This window comes from Morchella importuna, assembly GCF_003444635.1.
Source record: "Morchella importuna strain M04M26 chromosome Unknown Morimp01GS031, whole genome shotgun sequence".
NCBI lineage: Eukaryota > Fungi > Ascomycota > Pezizomycetes > Pezizales > Morchellaceae > Morchella > Morchella importuna.
The window spans coordinates 404,503-420,430 of NW_025763428.1; the positions used below are offsets into that span (position 1 = coordinate 404,503).

Sequence of the window (15,928 nt, forward strand, 5' to 3'; positions counted from 1 at the left end):
CAGCCAAAGTGAAAGTCATCCTCCACTCGCCAACGCGTCGTGAAAAGCATCAGCCCGGTTTTCCTGAACATTCTACATCTAGTTGCTGTTTACCTATACACTACCGGAGAAATATTGCTCATCGCTCACCCAAGACAAAGAAGGCACATCACCGACTACTACAAGACAATTGCAAAAGTTGTTCATTCATACGAATAGCTAGTGTATAGATCTACATCTTCAAATGTTCAATTCAGCATTTGGCCAACCGGCCACACAACAACAGCAGCCCCAATCTAGCGGCGGCGGCCTGTTCGGATCAACTCAGCAGCAGCCTGCGCAGTCCGGCGGTGGTCTATTCGGTGGTCAGCAACAACAAACTAACACAGGCGGTGGTGGACTCTTCGGTGGCCAGCAACAGCAGAATCCAGCGCCTTCAGGAGGTCTTTTTGGGCAGCCGCAACAGCAACAGGGCAGTGGTCTCTTTGGTGGGCAGCAACAACAGAAACCCGCTGGCTCCCTGTTCGGGGCGGCACCGGCGACCGGTGGTGGGCTTTTCGGCGGTCAGCAACAACAACAGCCGCAAAACACACAAGGTGGTGGTTTGTTCGGGAGCCTTGGACAAAGTACGGCTAACACCGGTGGTGGACTATTTGGTCAGACCCAGCAGGGGCAGCAACAAAGTGGAGGTGGTGGACTTTTCGGTGGACAACAGGGAGGTGGGGGACTATTCGGGAATCAGCAACAGCAACAACAGCCACAACAGGGAGGTGGTGGACTCTTTGGTGGTATGCAGCAGCAGCAGCAAGGACAGCAACCAGGAGGTCTTTATGGTCTCGCACAGAGTGGAGGCATCTTTGCGGGACAGCAGCCCGGTAATTCTTTGTTTGGTGGGAACCAGCAGGGCGCTATGGGAGGGCTATATGGGGTTGGCGCGAACCAGAACTCGATGATGATGCAGTCGCAGCAACAACAAGGTGGATACTCATCTCATCTCATAACTCTGGACTATGGCTTACTATCATGATTGTATAGGCCCAAACGTAATCGTTGAAAAGATCCAAAGGGTCAAGAATGCCTGGGATCCTAACCACCCAGAATATGCATTCAAATACTATCTCTACAACCAGGTCGGCGAAGATCGTGCAGTTCACTACGTCAAACCGCCTAATGAAGACTTGGCAGAGTGGGAGAAAGCCTGGGCGGAAAGACCAAACAAGGGGTATGCCTCCTGTTCCGTGTTCTCGTTTTCGTCTGTCTAATAGCATACAGTTCTGTGCCCGTGTTAGCAAATGGGTTTCTCGACCTCGACAAGCGCGTGAAGATTCAAGAAAACCAAGTCAACGTATTTCGTCATCGCCTCCATGAGATTCAATCCAAGCTCACAGCCCTCCAAAGTCGCCATGACCTTATCACAAGTATCAAGCAAGAAGACTGTCGCCGTCGGCACATCGCTCTTGCTCGCAGGGCGCTCTCCCTTGCTGCAAAAGTCCAGGTTCTCAAGAACCGGGGATACGCGTTACAGACCGATGAAGAGCTACTCAAAAAGCGACTCGAAGGCCTGGCAAGACAGGTCGGAGATCCCGCGGTTAGAGGCAGAGTTAATGAGATCTGGGCAAGGATGATGGTCGTTAGTGAGCAGGCGAGGAAGATGGAAGAGAGCGTAGGAAAGGTAGAAATTGTTTGGGATCAGAAGCAGTTAGAGACGGCTGGAAGGGTAAGTGCCAATGCCACACTGGCCTTTGAGTGGTTGTGCTAACGAAGCTTTGTGTATAGCTCTTGTTAAGCAATGCGAACGGCTTAGAACATCTCACCAAAGAGGTTAAGGAAATCGAAAAATCATTCGCTGCATGGGAAGAGGAGCAAAAGACTCGTCCCAGGGGGTTTTAGAAAAAGGAAAAGGAAAAAGTTAGGGTTGTAGACATATCCGATTAATTCTTTTATTTTCCCCTGTTAGACCGTGTGCACCTGTGCCGAGAATGTACCTGTGCCGAGCATCTTATCTGATCTCTAGGGATCCACTCCAAATGGTGGCTAAAATGCTGCCTTTATTATAAGGTGCTCGGCACAGGTACATGCTCGGCACAGGTGCACACGGTCTACTTGTTTCTTTACTTTTGAATTGTGTAATTTCTATGTGGATTTGTTTGATTGGTGGAGTTTGTTTTTTCGAAACTATCGATTCCACACATGTTTTCTCTTTATATCTTTTTGATGGTTTGCTACATGTATTTTCTGCCTAAGGGGGGAGATTTCAATGCGGTGTATGCTTGTACGATAACGTAGGTGATAGGGGTCCACTCCCCAAAAAACTAAGATTTCACGTTGGCTCTGTGTGTCTATCCCCATAGTAATTATAAGGGACTTGTAAGAATTGGTAGGAGGTGAGAAACGCTAGTAATATACACCAAAGTAGGCACGTCAACAGCAATCACTAACCAGCTAACCCAGCGTCTATACGGTCGTTTCTTTAGTCATATATCGTACAATTATGTCCATGGAAGCCCCATGCCTTGATCTCCATTTAGATCATAGATGATACGAAATCCTTGGCGTACCCGGCAAAGAAGGGAGCTACATGACAGAACACAGGCCAATCAACTCAAGCTCCTGGAAAATATATACGAAAGAGCAAGTAGGGTGCATACAAAGGTAGAGGACTAGGCAAGTCCCAAGAACAGCCTGGATGCTTTTCTTAGCCACGAGCTCTTGATCTCTGACTTCTTCGGCGGACGGTGGTGGGGGGCCAGCTATATGTTCACCCAGTCGTTAGTCTTACATGTAGTTTACCTGCGTACCAGTAATTGGATCAATTAATCACCTCCAAACATATTTGCAATAAGTGTTGGTTTTTGTTTGTGCGGGGAGAGTAGCGTAGAAAATTGTTTTGCGCTCGAGAGATGCGACAACGTTCACTTTTTTTTTTGTGAGATGCGCGGCGTGACGTTCCGATGCACCGCGGCTCCAACAGGGTTACTTTTGCAGGGGTTGGAATAAAGAGAAGCTAGCATAAAATAGTTAGCCGCTATGGTTACCCGGAGACAGGTGAGCACACAGCGACCTGAAGCTCCCCAACACAGCCGTCCTCGCTCCATTTAAAGGTAACTGAGTCTTCGCTTTCAAACAGTGAAATACCCAGCTTCCTTCTTCGCCTCTACACACTCACGTCAAAGGCTTCACCACTACCCCCCAAAATGTCTGAAACCGAGAATCCTCAACTGCTCGCCCCACCCCCTGAGGATGAGATTATTCCAGCTCACGAAAAGGACTATGATTCGGACGGCGACTCGGTTCTCTCCGACGTCGATGAGGACGTTTTCAACGAATTCGATGAGAAGGTCATCGGAACAGAACACGTGATCCCCATCGACGAGGAAACTGTTCACGCGATCGGAAAACACAAGATCAAAAGAACGGGCGGCGAGACCGCATCTACCGGCAAGAAGAAAGAAAAGCGCAGGCGCGATATTGCCAAAAGACGACGTGATGATGATGAGGATGATGCTGGCCCATCGATCAGAAGGGCAGCCCCGGAAGTGGAGCTGACACCTGCTGAAAGTAAGTGGTTCGACACTTTGAGTCCCCCTTGAATATAGACCTAACAGTGCGCTATAGGGGCAAGGAAGGAATTGGACGACAAGATTAATGCGGCTCTCAAAGGGCCCAAGAAGAAGAAGAAGAAGGACGATGTTGATCTCGAAGTCTTCAACGATGAGCTTATCCTTACGCTAAAGGAACGTATGCGGGAAGCCGCAGAAGCAGATCAAAACGCAATTAGGAATGGGTCCCCTGCAGTACATAAGCTTGCCATGCTAGAGGAAGTTCGAGATGTTCTTCAGCGCCCGAACCTTATGGCTACAGCGATGGATAACAATTTCCTTGAGGCCATTAAATGGTGGCTCGAGCCGCTCCCCAATAAGGCGCTTCCGGCGTACAGCATTCAGAAGCTCATGTTTGAGATCATGGGCAAGATCAAGATGACTACTGACTATCTCCGTGAAAGCGGAGTGGGCAAGGTTGTCATGTTTTATACAAAGGACAAGAGGCCGCAGCTTCACATCAAACGTGAAGCTGATAGACTCATTGGGGAATGGTCGCGACCTATTCTGGGCCGCAGTGATGATTATCACTCTCGTGAAATTCCAGTTGCGGGCAGAGAGTATGTTCGCCCAATTTTCCAACTCCCTTTGATAATAGTTGCTGACTCCCATTCAGCCATGGCTTTGCTCCACGCCCCCGCCAACGTCCTGATGAGGAAGAACACAACCCCCTTGCCCCTCCCCAGCGCAATCAGAATCGCACTCGTGTCCCTCAGGCTATGCCACGATCCTATGAGATTGCTCCGCAGAACAGAGTTGTGTCAGGTCCCAATCCATATGCTAAGCAGATGGGTTCGGCGGGTGATGACATGATCCGCAGAATGAAGGCTAAGAGACAAGCCCAAAACAAAGGGAAGAAGAGTGGTATGATCATTGGATAGACGGTTTACATGTCAGGGCGTTCAAGTGGTGATTAAATTTGATTTTAATTTCTCTCTCTCTTTTCTTTTTTTTCTTTTCTTTTTTTTTTTTTTTTGGCTATAATGTTTACTTCTGTTCTGTATTTTTTATTGGCTTTTTCTACACTTGGCCAATTTTTCTTCAATAAGACGTTCAATGGCGGCTTTTATAGAAAGCATCCCTATGATTGAATAAATAACCCTCAATGGTAAATACCGTCCAACCCAAGATATACCTTTCCACCACAAGTGAAGCTATCAGCCCTTACAATCATCTAGCGACCCTAGGTTATTGGAACCTTTTAATTACCCCTCAATTTGTACCTACAAATTCTTTTTAGACCTTGATCGGAAAGCAAATGGTGACAGAGAGTCACCAATTCATAATTCCATGAGAAGGCTCTTTATATTTCAGGGCAGCGCATTACAGATGCTATCATACTTTTGATAACCTGAAGGAGAGCCTTCGGCGGGATATTTGACATCCCTGGCCGGGGGGTCTGGAGCCATTTTGAGCTGTCAGTACGAGGACAAACCTTCTTCCCTTCAATAACCTCATTACAGGACTCCTTTTCTTATATTTTTCACAAGCTAGGTTCCTGAAAATTGTTTATAGTAGCCCTTTGTAAGCGTTGGGGATAAACCTGCGAGCCGTCGTGAGTCTTAAAGAGTTATCTATCTCATTCAGTGTCCACAAGGCTCATCATCACTCTCCGCCATGTGGCTGCCAACTTTGATATCTAATGAAACACAATGGTTTTGTCTTTCTGAGTGTACAATCCCAACCCGTCTCCATCTATAATCTCCCAAGCCCAAATATTGCCATATACGCGCGCACGATGGTACTAGTTTATACTACACCATCTATTTCATCGCAGCCTGGAGAGCCTCGAGCACCTCAATCTCAATCTTGGCCTCGGCGATGTCCTGCTCGCTTCCAGAACCACTGGCAACCTTGTTGGCCTCGGCCAACTGAGCGCGAATGGCCTCAGCGCTGAAGTCCTCAATAGGGTAAGCCTCAACAGCGTTGACGCTCAACTGGGAGTCTGGCTGGACAACAGCAAATCCTCCGGAAACTGGTGATTGGGTCAATCAAGTATATCTTCAAGGCATATCGCTGGGAGACGTACGGAAGAACTGCTTGCTGCCGCCGGCGCCCTCCTCGATGATCTCCATGAGACCAGGTCGGAGCTGCTCAATGGATGGGACGTGGTTGGCAAGAATACCCATGTCACCGGATTCGGCGGGAATGTTGACCTGGACGCTGTGATGTCGAATAATCATCAGCATTCAATTCTTATACCACTTTTTCGCCCTTCCTCCGTTTCTCTGTTGATATTCCTCCCACATTTTTTGCCCCGGTTCAACCCGTTGCTCTATATAACACCCCACCTCATCTCGGAAACAAAATGCGGGGAGCAAAATCACGAAGAACCGCAATTGAGGGAACATACACATCTGAGGCCTTGTAGATAGTCTACCCGTACCACGCCTCATTAGCCATTGATTTCTGATATCTAAAAGGTTCAATACTCAAACCCACCTGGTGCGGTAGCGTCAATGACAACCGGATCTTATCAGCCGGTCCTGCAGCATCGGCATAGGTCCTGACAAAAGACCTGGCGGGCCTCGCACGAATCGCAAGTCTGCTGACGGCTCGGAGAGTGTTCATTTTGTAAGGTCGGAGGAGCGGAGTGGAGGGGGGGGGGGGTAGTCGGTAAGTTCGAGTAATGTAGTTGTGAGAGGTTGTTTCGGGTGAGGGCGATTGTGCCGGGCTTCTGGATTATTCTGCCAAGAAATTTTTCTTCGGCAACCATGAGAAAGGTACAAAAACGCCCATCTCATCCGTCATCCCCACAACGAAAAAATATACACTCTCCCCCATCGCAGACTCGAATTCCTCTCGGAAACCACTCACCATTAATTCATAAAGTTGACCTTTAATTGGACCTTATAAACCTTCGCAATGGTAATGATTTTTCCCTCTACCCACTAGCAAATCTTGTTACTAACCAAATAACCCCACTATGTGCAGGCCACCTCTCTCCGTTCCATCAAGTCTCTTGCTCCTCTCCTCGACCGTATCTTGGTCCAGCGCGTCAAGGCCGAGGCCAAGACCGCCTCAGGAATCTTCCTCCCCGAGTCCACCGTCGAGAAACTCTCTGAGGCTAAGGTCCTCGCTGTCGGCCCTGGTGGCTTCGACAAGGACGGAAAGAGACTCGAGGTCTCAGTTAAGCCTGGTGACCGTGTCTTGATTCCCCAGGTAGGACTCTTTTAATATGCTGGTCCGTATTCATGCGTGTGGAGCTGATAATTATGCAGTACGGTGGAAGCCCAGTCAAGGTCGGAGATGAGGAGTTCGCCCTCTTCAGAGATCATGAGTATGTCTTCTTCCAATTTTTCGCCACCTTTCCCATCTAAATATCTATATCATATGCAATGCTAACATAACTATCACTCCCACAGGCTTTTGGCCAAGATCAACGAATAAACAAGCAAATCCGTGTAATCTAAACCCCAACTTTAAAAAATAATCGGAGTTCTAGCATTGTGTCGTGTTCGTTTGTTTTATGTTTTTTTTTTCCATAACATTCTTTGTACTTATTAAAACCACCCTCCCGAAAGCCATACCGTGTAGCATACATGTATGCTGCATGTATGGATGAGTAGGGGCTGTACAGAATCTAGGGCTCAATAAAGATCTCTACTCTACTTGTGTGCAAAAGTGGATTTCACTTGTTATAGAGTTGTATCTGAAGGGGATCGACTGCTAGTCGTGGATTGTGACATAAGCTGTGTTGATCATGAGGATTCGGCCTGCAGCGGTGTCGACTACTAATTCAACCCCATTAGGATGCGGTACTAAATGACTAGGATAAAGATAAGATCAAGAAGTCTTCAGTTTAACGAACACTTCAGTTTTAAAGAAAAATATATCTAGTCGCCGACAATCACCCCTTCATAACCGCCATCATCACACATATAAACAGAGCTAAAGGCCGCTAGACCTGCGAACAAGTTATCACACTACGTTTTGAGTTATATAGAAAGGAATCATGCGGTATCTGCAGAGATAAAGACGAAAATATTTGAACGAGTGATGTTCTATGAAGGAGGACATAACCAGAAGAATGCCAAAGGATAAAATTAACTTTCTCACAAGGAGGTGAATCTCTACAATATATCCTTCCTAACATTATTACATCACTCAAAAAGAGGAAAAAAGGGGAAGAAGAAGGGGAGAGAGAGAGGGGGTCACGCTAATACCGAGGCCCTCGTTATTCTCTCTAAGCATCGAATATAAATCTTCAATATACTCCATTTCCTCCTTAAGGCCTTCCTTTTTTGACACAATTAAGCCACCCTATAAATATACAGAAAGAAACAGGTGACCAATATAATACAAGTAACACACGGTAAAAAAATACAGAAACATTTAGTTATTTTGGCCCAACAACTAAAAGAAAACCCGACCGAGGGCAGTGGGCCTTTCGGAATTCAGCTATTGGTAGTAGTACTCGCAACGAGCATTACTACCAACCGAATGAATCCGCCCAGGATTTCCTGATGCAAAGGGCGTTTGCCCTTATCATCTCACCGAGCAGATGAAGGTCCCGGTTTAATCTAAGGATGTAGGTAAGTTTATTAGTACACATATCTAATTGATGAATAAACACAAAATAAAAAAAGAGAGAATATAAACTAACCCACAGGGATTGTATTCCGCGCCTCACCTTCCCGGAGCACGAATGAGTTAAGTCTTCGTTTCTAATAATACACGTCTTATCAGTACAACGATACAATGAACTAACACGGTAAATTTCGAAAATAAAGAGGGACAATTATAAACTCACCAAAGAAACCCACAAGAACTCTCCAATTACCCGGTAGACACCCCAAGGCCGGTGGAAAATGCAGCTACAGCTACGGAACCGACGCTGGAGCCAATGCTCGAGTTTAGAGCACCAGGAGACCAATATACCGGGTTTGAAACACCTGTAACTGGTCCCCGGAAATTAATGATCCTCGGAAGCACCCTATAACCGATCATTTGTCGGCATCTAGAAGGCCGAGCCCAATAGTGCGTCGGTATATGCGGTCGACGGACCCATAGGGCGTCGGTATATACGACGGCCGAGCTCCATAGGGCGTCGGTGTATGCGCATGCAGGCCGGCCTTCTCTGTGGAAAGAGGGGGGCAGAGATCTATATCTGCGATGAAAACGTTTTGTTAGACTTGTTTCTATATTTGAAGACGATATGAGTAGTTGAGCTATGGAAAAAATACAAAGGAGTAGAACTCATAAGTCAATTAGCCACAAAAGAAATATGAGCATAACAACTAATTAGTTGATCAAAAATCGACGGAATCGGTAGGAGATTATCAAGAAATTTGGTGGAAAATTATGGAAGGAATCATAAGGCAAATCAATAGCAATTCATCAAAGAAATCGATAATAAATCATTAGGAAATCAGTAGTAGGCCATCAACGAGACCAGCAGTAACTAACACAACTCATCAGAAGAAAGTATCCAATAACCTACTCCCCAAGAGAACCTTCAAAGTTCCCAGTTAACCTCCAAATGATTTCCTTTTCATGCTTCTTTGGGCAGCACCGGCACTGCCACCAGCCATAGGCTGATTGGAAAAATATTGTGGCCGGTGCTGCCGCTGGAGAAACAGAGAGATCAAATCCTCATCTCCCGGCCGAGGTATTTGTGCCATTGGAACGGCTTTGGGTATCCTGCTGGGGAGGCAGTTTGGAGATAAAAAATAAAAGAAAACGCCAGAAGAACAGATGAGACGTTCTTCTGGTGGGTACGGATCGAGTATAAAGGAAGAAGGGAGAAAAGGTCACTCCGTGATGACGGAATTTAGGCCCTTTTATGCAAGTCCTACCAACAAAAGATACGCTGAGAGTGAGTACTTATTGTAATTGTTAGCAATGACCATTTCGGCTAGCCCTTTTACTATTAATCCCTACACTTGTGGAACTAGCCTCGCTTAGCGACAGAGGGATTAACTACATGCACTACCCACATAAGCTATCGATTTTACACTTTGCTCACCCGTTCTCAGCTCACTTAATTTACGTGACTAGCCACCAGTTATTGTTCAGCATTTGAGTGTTTATTCGGATATACGAGGCTCATTCAGCATTCAACTACTTCACACCCACTATCAACATGGTGGTTTTGGCCCTGGCTCTACTCGCCTCTGCGGCAGTCGTACGCGCGACTCCTATCGAGAAGTCGCAGAAACAATTACCACTGGTGATATGGCACGGTCTCGGTACTAGATCACAGAACATCTCCAATCTATACCTTCAAGCCCAGCTAACAATCATGAATCCCAGGCGACACCTATGATTCCGAAGGCATAACCTCCGTCGGCGAGCTAGCCAACGAAGTTGTTCCCCACCTCTGTCTCCCCCAAACACGCCACTAACAAGCGCAGACAAACCCCGGCACCTTCGTCCACTCCGTCTACCTCGACGAAGACCCCTCGTCTGACCGCTCCGCAAGCTTCTTCGGCCTCGTAAACACCCAGCTGGCGACGGTATGTGACCAGCTCACCTCCATTCCCGAGCTCGCCGGCGGCTTCAACGCGATCGGATTTTCTCAGGGCGGACAATTTCTCCGCGGCTATGTTGAGCGCTGTAACAACCCGCCTGTACGAACGCTCCTCACGTTTGGCGCGCAGCACAATGGTATCGCGGACTTTTTGGGCGAGTGTAAGCCAACGGATTTTGTGTGCAAGTCTGCGTCATCGCTATTGAGATCTAGCAAGTGGACCCCGTGGGTACAGAATAAGGTTGTGCCTGCGCAGTACTTTAGGGACCCCGAGGACCTAGGCCCGTATCTAGAAAAGTCAGCGTTCTTGGCGGACATCAACAACGAGAGGGATGGGGAGAGGAATGAGACTTATAGGGAGAACTTGGCTGGGCTGGAGAGATTTGTGATGATCATGTTTGATGAGGACTTGACTGTGGTGCCAAAGGAGAGCGCGTGGTTCGCCGAGGTGAACCGCACGAGTGGAGAGATAACGTTGTTGGAGAATAGGGACATCTACAAGGAGGATTGGATCGGGCTGAAGAGCCTGGGTACAAAGGGCAAGTTGGAGTATTTGACGATACCGGGAAGACATATGGAGCTGAGCGATGAGGGACTCAAAGCGCTCTTTAAGACTTATCTGGGGCCAGGTGGAAGGCTTAATACAGAGGATCAGCATTCTGGAGGGGAGCTTTGAGCAGTTACTTATGCTTTTTATTTCTTTTAATTGTTGCGTGTATGATTTAATTAGTTAGTACGAGACTGGAATACCAAAAATGCGAGTGACAATCCATGCACCACTCCACGATCCCGTTAGATATTTAGCTGGTTGCGTTGAGTTGCCTCGGCCCAGCAGCCAAGCCGTTCTCTGCCCAGCCCAACCGTTATCATTACCCCTGATACTAGAACGGGTATCGGGTGAGCAGTTACCCGACTTGAGTAATCAGGCCCTGGCTGCCACACAAGCTCTCCTTTTCCCTTTTTCCACGTACGGTTTTTTTTCCCTTTCCCTAAACCGTAGATACGAAGCTCACGAACCACTCGGGGAAAGAAAGGGAAATAGAAAGAAAGAAAAAAGGTCTCAGAAAAATCTCAAATAATCTCACAATGGATATCCACGAAGCCTACCAGCTCCTCAACTCCACCGCCGGCCAGCTCTCAACCCGCTTCCAGCAGGTCCCGGGCTCGGCGATCCTCCTCCGATACATCAAAAGCTCCTACCAGAATGACCCCGTCCGCAGCGTCGTCGAATTGGGGCTCTTCCTGTTCGCGGTGCGGTACCTGCTTGCGCCGCGCTACAGCACGAACAAGTCCAAGGCCGCAGACCTAACTGAAGAGGTGCGAAACCCCTTTGTTCACAGTCCGGAGGGCTACAGAGGCTAACCACCACGTGTCACGCAGGAAATCGACGAGCTCGTGCAAGACTGGACGCCCGAGCCGCTCGTCGCCCACCCCACCGAGCTCGAGGCCGCCGAGAACGAGAAGCGCCCCGTCATCGTTGGCCCCACGGGCCCCAAGGTCAAGCTCGCCAACGGCCGCACAGTGAACAACTATGCGTCGTTCAACTTTTTCAATTTTGTCTCAAATGAGATCTTGAAGGAGCGCGCTATCCAGATTTTGCGTAACTACGGTGTCGGTGCTTGTGGACCTCCAAACTTCTACGGGACTCAGGACGTGCACATGGAGACCGAGCGCGACATTGCAAACTTCCTCGGTGTGCCGAGCTGCATTGTGTATGCGCAGGCGTTCTCGACGATTAGCAGTGTGATCCCGGCGTTTGCCAAGAGGGGTGATATCATTGTCGCGGATAAGGCGGTCAACTACTCGATACAGAAGGGGCTCGATATCTCTAGGAGTACCGTGAGGTGGTTTGAGCATAATGATTTGGAGGACTTGGAGAGGGTACTGGAGAAGGTACAAAAGGAGATGGCGAAGAAGCCGTTGACAAGACGCTTCATTGTGACCGAAGGCCTCTTTGAGACTACCGGTGATATGGTCGACTTGCCTAAGATCGTATGTTTCCAGAATACACAACCTTAAAAAGTGTACTTATTAACACAATTGCAGATCGAGCTCAAGCAACGCTACAAATACCGTCTCATTCTTGACGAATCCCACTCATTCGGCACCCTCGGCCGCACCGGCCGCGGTATCACAGAGCACCTCAACATTGATCCTCTCTCCGTCGACATGCTCGTTGGCTCACTCGCATACTCCATCTGTGCCGGTGGTGGCTTCTGCGCCGGCTCTCGCGAGATCGTTGAGCACCAGCGTATCTCTAGCTCTGCCTACGTCTTCAGCGCCGCTCTTCCCGCCTTGCTCGCCGTCACCGCCAGCGAGACCATCAAACTCCTGGAGAACAACCCGGATGTCCTATCAGTCCTCAGAGAGAACATCAAGGCCTTCAGGGCCGTGATGGACCGCAGCGAGTATGTCAAGTGCACCAGCGACATTGAGAACCCTGTCTGTATGTTCACCCTGAAGAAGGAGGTTTGTGGAGGCATTGCGGATCAGGAGAGATTGATGATGGATATTGTCGACGAGGTATGTTTTGTGTCTTCCACTAACCCTGAGGAATTGGGTGCTGATATGTGATGCAAAAACAGGCGATTGCCAACGGCGTCCTCATCTCCCGTGTCAAGAACGTCCCTGAGAAGAACAGCGCCCGCGTCGTGTGGAAGTACGAAGCGACCTTCAAGGCTTGCATCAGCATTGGCCACACCAAGAAGGAGACAGAGAAGGCGGCGGCCGTCGTCAAGGCTGCTGTCTCAAAGGTTGTGACAAGAGTCAAGAAGGAGAATGCTGGCAGGTTCCTCTCATAGAGCTGCTTGTTTTGGGGGGGGGGGGGGGGGACGTAGGACATGCAGGTTGATTGATAGACGTTGTGGGGGTTGCGGCGCCATGGTAAAATGGCGCACTTGTTAAATTACTACTGCGTTGTTAATGAGTGGGGTTTGGGTTTTACGTCTCTTGCTTTTTGTTTTTTGCGGGTTTTTTTTATTATAACGAAAAAAACTTTAGTGTATTATTGCTTGGGTGAGAGAGGGGTATGAGTTGATGATGATGGGATGGATTGGGCTTCTTGTAATTCGTAATGGAGGGACTATTGTTGATATTGGCTTTTATAGAATATGTTATGGGTTATGTTTTGGCTTTTGTATGTTTTTTTCTGCTGCCTAAGGGTGAATAGTAGATGATTATTTACGGCTGAGTGTTGTTGTGTGTATCGTTGTCTGGCTAAAGTTTAAATTACTACTTGTTAATATAAGCCTGCGGTGCTCTGGGTAGTGCTGTAGTGGACCTAGGTGGCCCAATTCTACGGCGTTGAAAAAACCGCGAGTCTTATGTACCAACTACTGCAGCTTCACCCATCGATATAGTATTATTCCGCCCTCCAGCTAGCGGCGCCACACACACGAGTGACAATCCATGACCGAACCAACCCAAAACATTGTATATAGCCAGACACCCCCGTCACCTTTAGCTCATCCACTACCAACTCCTCGAGCACCTCACCTCACACCTTTCACTCTAATTGATCCATCATCCATTAAAGTTCCCACCCACCACTCTAAATGTTCTCCCACGCAGCTCGCCACCTGCTGTTACGCCGCGCCCCTGCGGTCAAGCTCAAAATACCTACTACTAGAGCTCACTCCACATTCAACCATCGAGCGTTCGTCGGGCGCGGTATGTATACCCGCCACTTCCCCGAGCCAGTGGGGGAGGGGGGCGTGGGTGCGTACGTCTTGGATACTAGGGCTGTAGGTTCCCCACACATACACACACGCGCACACACACACACCCCCATTCACTCGTGCCAGCAGAGCAAAGCTGACCTGGCTGCTAGGGCATCGGCGAGCTGCTCTATCAGGTTGAGATTCTCAAGACCGTAAGCTACCCCCCTCTGCCGCGGACGGTGGAGTAGTGTACTGACAACGGAGCAGAGACAGGAGAGCCACGGTATTATGCTGTGGATGAGTGTTACGTCAAACATAGTTTTTGTATGTATACCCCTGGGAGAGGGGGGGTGGGTGTGGTTGCTAACGTGGGGTGCACTGTGGGGATGTGAAGGCTACGGCGTTTGCGTATATTGCATTTCTTGATGATGATGAGGTGGATCCGCTGGTGAAGGAGGTGAAGCGGAAGCGGAAGGAGAAGTAGTGGGCATGGCTTTCTGCTGGGTGGGCAGGTGGGCAGGTGGGCAGGTGGAGGGTGTTGAGGGCTGGTGAGGTATGGGGTTTTATGGTATCGATATTTCCCCCCCCTCTTTCTTCTTCTTCTTCTTTTTTAGAGTCTTGGGCTGTGGAGGGGCTATGAGGGGGCTGGGAGTGAGTGGTACTGTAATGGTATATACTTGATCAGATCTCATAGGACTTGCTTTCGCGGGGGGTGGGGTCCGGATAGAAGTGATATACCAAGAATGAAAAAGCTCATAAAGTGCGGAAGGCAGGATGGAGAAATCCTCTGAGTGCGTGTTGTTTACCATTGGGAGGCCCTCGAGTTATTTGTTTCGTCTGTCTGCTCATGGCGAAAAATTTGGCTCTACATAGAGCCCTTCCACTCTACAGGAAGAGACTGTGAGAGGTTGCGTCATGTATTATCACTCGATTCTGGAGCTGCTCTGCAGTTGGAGGTTTCAGCGGCGGCTGGCCATGGGGAGAGATGGAGAGATTAGTCTTGTCTTTGGCATGTAAAATAACAGCGGTTTGCTTAATTTTGCACCAGGGAGTTGTTGATCAAGGGAGGCAAGTAGTGGTGTTGCGTGCGCGAGACCCTATGTGAGGCTTACTCGGGATTGAAATGGAAAAACACTGCATTGCATGTATGGTAAATCCCCCTCCCCCCAGACCTCTGCATCTGCCTTGTCTCGCTAGATTGGGTTGGGGATTAGGGCTTCTTTCCTTCTGGTTTATACTCTGCAGTGGTTATTTAGAGGGATAACGCCACGCGGACACGGCGCGGAGAGGGGGGGGGGGGGGGGGATTAGTGCGGGGAGAGAGAGCCTAAAGGGCTTGTAATTTGGTATCATAGTCTAGATATCTCACGCCGCTACGAATTAGGGTTGGAGCTGTGGGGGGTCTACGGGGGTGAGTGGTCATGAGTAGATGTGGGATTAGTTGCAATTGCGCAACTGGTAAAGACTGTGGAGACAGCTAGGAAGGTTGCGGTGTCTTGTCGCAGAGGTAATTAACGATCCAGTTGTGTGTGCGTGGAGCGCTCAGTGGAGGGTGGGGAGCGGGGAGTAAGAAAAACTAGAACACAAGAGCCATCCAATACCTCAGCTACACAGACAAAAGATCTACGAAACAGAGTCTATGAAGTACTCGCTCACTCACTTCACCTCACCTCATTATTCTACTCTACCATATCACCCCACTCCACCCGAGCACCAACCCACCACCATTCCATTTCACGTTAGCCCAGTGCACAACAACGACAACCACACGCAAAGCCAGCCGCGTCACAGAATCTCGCTCGCTCGTTGCTGCGGGAAATGATCGGTGGGCCCGCCTTCACACTCGGGCTCTCTGGTGGTTGTGCACTCGGGAGAAGGAGGGGGGATTGTGGGGTTGGTTGTTCCATGGGTTAATCCTTATTTCATTTATTTATTGTACATATGTGAAACGAAAATAGAGTGAGGGTTAATTAATGTGTTTGTCTGTTTCGTCCATGGTGGTGGTGGGCGTATCCACTGGTCTGTTTCGTTTCTGTTTTCAAGATCCCGCGCCCACAACCACGCTATATATTCCCTGTTATCGCCACGTATCGTAAGCGAGGCGCGTAAAACACTCACTCACACTGACTCGCTCACTGCACTCACTCACTCGACAACACCCGGCCCCGTGACGTAGCCAAACAGACTTTCGAGCGACGACGGAGAAGAATTGGTTTGCAG

General features: G+C 48.7%; 8 protein-coding genes across 8 annotated transcripts; 6 read left to right on the top strand and 2 right to left on the bottom strand.

Moving 5' to 3' along the window:
• Positions 1 to 223: 223 nt before the first annotated feature.
• On the top strand, positions 224 to 1,869 carry LAJ45_08745 (uncharacterized protein; the record flags this gene model as incomplete). Its single annotated transcript, XM_046118294.1, has 4 exons — positions 224 to 956; positions 1,015 to 1,201; positions 1,252 to 1,696; positions 1,756 to 1,869. The coding sequence occupies 4 exons, from the start codon at positions 224 to 226 to the stop codon at positions 1,867 to 1,869; spliced, it is 1,479 nt and encodes a 492-aa protein (XP_045968571.1).
• A 1,304-nt stretch (positions 1,870 to 3,173) lies between these two features.
• On the top strand, positions 3,174 to 4,459 carry LAJ45_08746 (uncharacterized protein; the record flags this gene model as incomplete). Its single annotated transcript, XM_046118295.1, has 3 exons — positions 3,174 to 3,537; positions 3,595 to 4,138; positions 4,195 to 4,459. The coding sequence occupies 3 exons, from the start codon at positions 3,174 to 3,176 to the stop codon at positions 4,457 to 4,459; spliced, it is 1,173 nt and encodes a 390-aa protein (XP_045968572.1).
• Positions 4,460 to 5,341: 882 nt separating this feature from the next.
• Positions 5,342 to 6,149, bottom strand: LAJ45_08747 (uncharacterized protein; the record flags this gene model as incomplete). Its single annotated transcript, XM_046118296.1, has 4 exons — positions 5,342 to 5,553; positions 5,608 to 5,741; positions 5,932 to 5,954; positions 6,021 to 6,149. 4 exons carry the CDS (start codon positions 6,147 to 6,149, stop codon positions 5,342 to 5,344), a joined length of 498 nt encoding a protein of 165 aa, XP_045968573.1.
• A 294-nt stretch (positions 6,150 to 6,443) lies between these two features.
• LAJ45_08748 (uncharacterized protein) lies at positions 6,444 to 6,968 on the top strand (the record flags this gene model as incomplete). The annotated part of the gene is made up of 4 exons (XM_046118297.1): positions 6,444 to 6,446; positions 6,513 to 6,740; positions 6,800 to 6,858; positions 6,944 to 6,968. The coding sequence occupies 4 exons, from the start codon at positions 6,444 to 6,446 to the stop codon at positions 6,966 to 6,968; spliced, it is 315 nt and encodes a 104-aa protein (XP_045968574.1).
• Positions 6,969 to 8,096: 1,128 nt separating this feature from the next.
• On the bottom strand, positions 8,097 to 9,430 carry LAJ45_08749 (uncharacterized protein; the record flags this gene model as incomplete). Its single annotated transcript, XM_046118298.1, has 6 exons — positions 8,097 to 8,101; positions 8,185 to 8,245; positions 8,332 to 8,479; positions 8,586 to 8,688; positions 9,022 to 9,034; positions 9,377 to 9,430. The coding sequence occupies 6 exons, from the start codon at positions 9,428 to 9,430 to the stop codon at positions 8,097 to 8,099; spliced, it is 384 nt and encodes a 127-aa protein (XP_045968575.1).
• A 233-nt stretch (positions 9,431 to 9,663) lies between these two features.
• On the top strand, positions 9,664 to 10,726 carry LAJ45_08750 (uncharacterized protein; the record flags this gene model as incomplete). Its single annotated transcript, XM_046118299.1, has 3 exons — positions 9,664 to 9,769; positions 9,834 to 9,886; positions 9,935 to 10,726. The coding sequence occupies 3 exons, from the start codon at positions 9,664 to 9,666 to the stop codon at positions 10,724 to 10,726; spliced, it is 951 nt and encodes a 316-aa protein (XP_045968576.1).
• Positions 10,727 to 11,136: 410 nt separating this feature from the next.
• On the top strand, positions 11,137 to 12,851 carry LAJ45_08751 (uncharacterized protein; the record flags this gene model as incomplete). The annotated part of the gene is made up of 4 exons (XM_046118300.1): positions 11,137 to 11,367; positions 11,431 to 12,042; positions 12,097 to 12,573; positions 12,636 to 12,851. 4 exons carry the CDS (start codon positions 11,137 to 11,139, stop codon positions 12,849 to 12,851), a joined length of 1,536 nt encoding a protein of 511 aa, XP_045968577.1.
• Positions 12,852 to 13,604: 753 nt separating this feature from the next.
• LAJ45_08752 (uncharacterized protein) lies at positions 13,605 to 14,193 on the top strand (the record flags this gene model as incomplete). Its single annotated transcript, XM_046118301.1, has 4 exons — positions 13,605 to 13,793; positions 13,880 to 13,921; positions 13,977 to 14,033; positions 14,104 to 14,193. 4 exons carry the CDS (start codon positions 13,605 to 13,607, stop codon positions 14,191 to 14,193), a joined length of 378 nt encoding a protein of 125 aa, XP_045968578.1.
• Between the last annotated feature and the right edge of the window lie 1,735 nt (positions 14,194 to 15,928).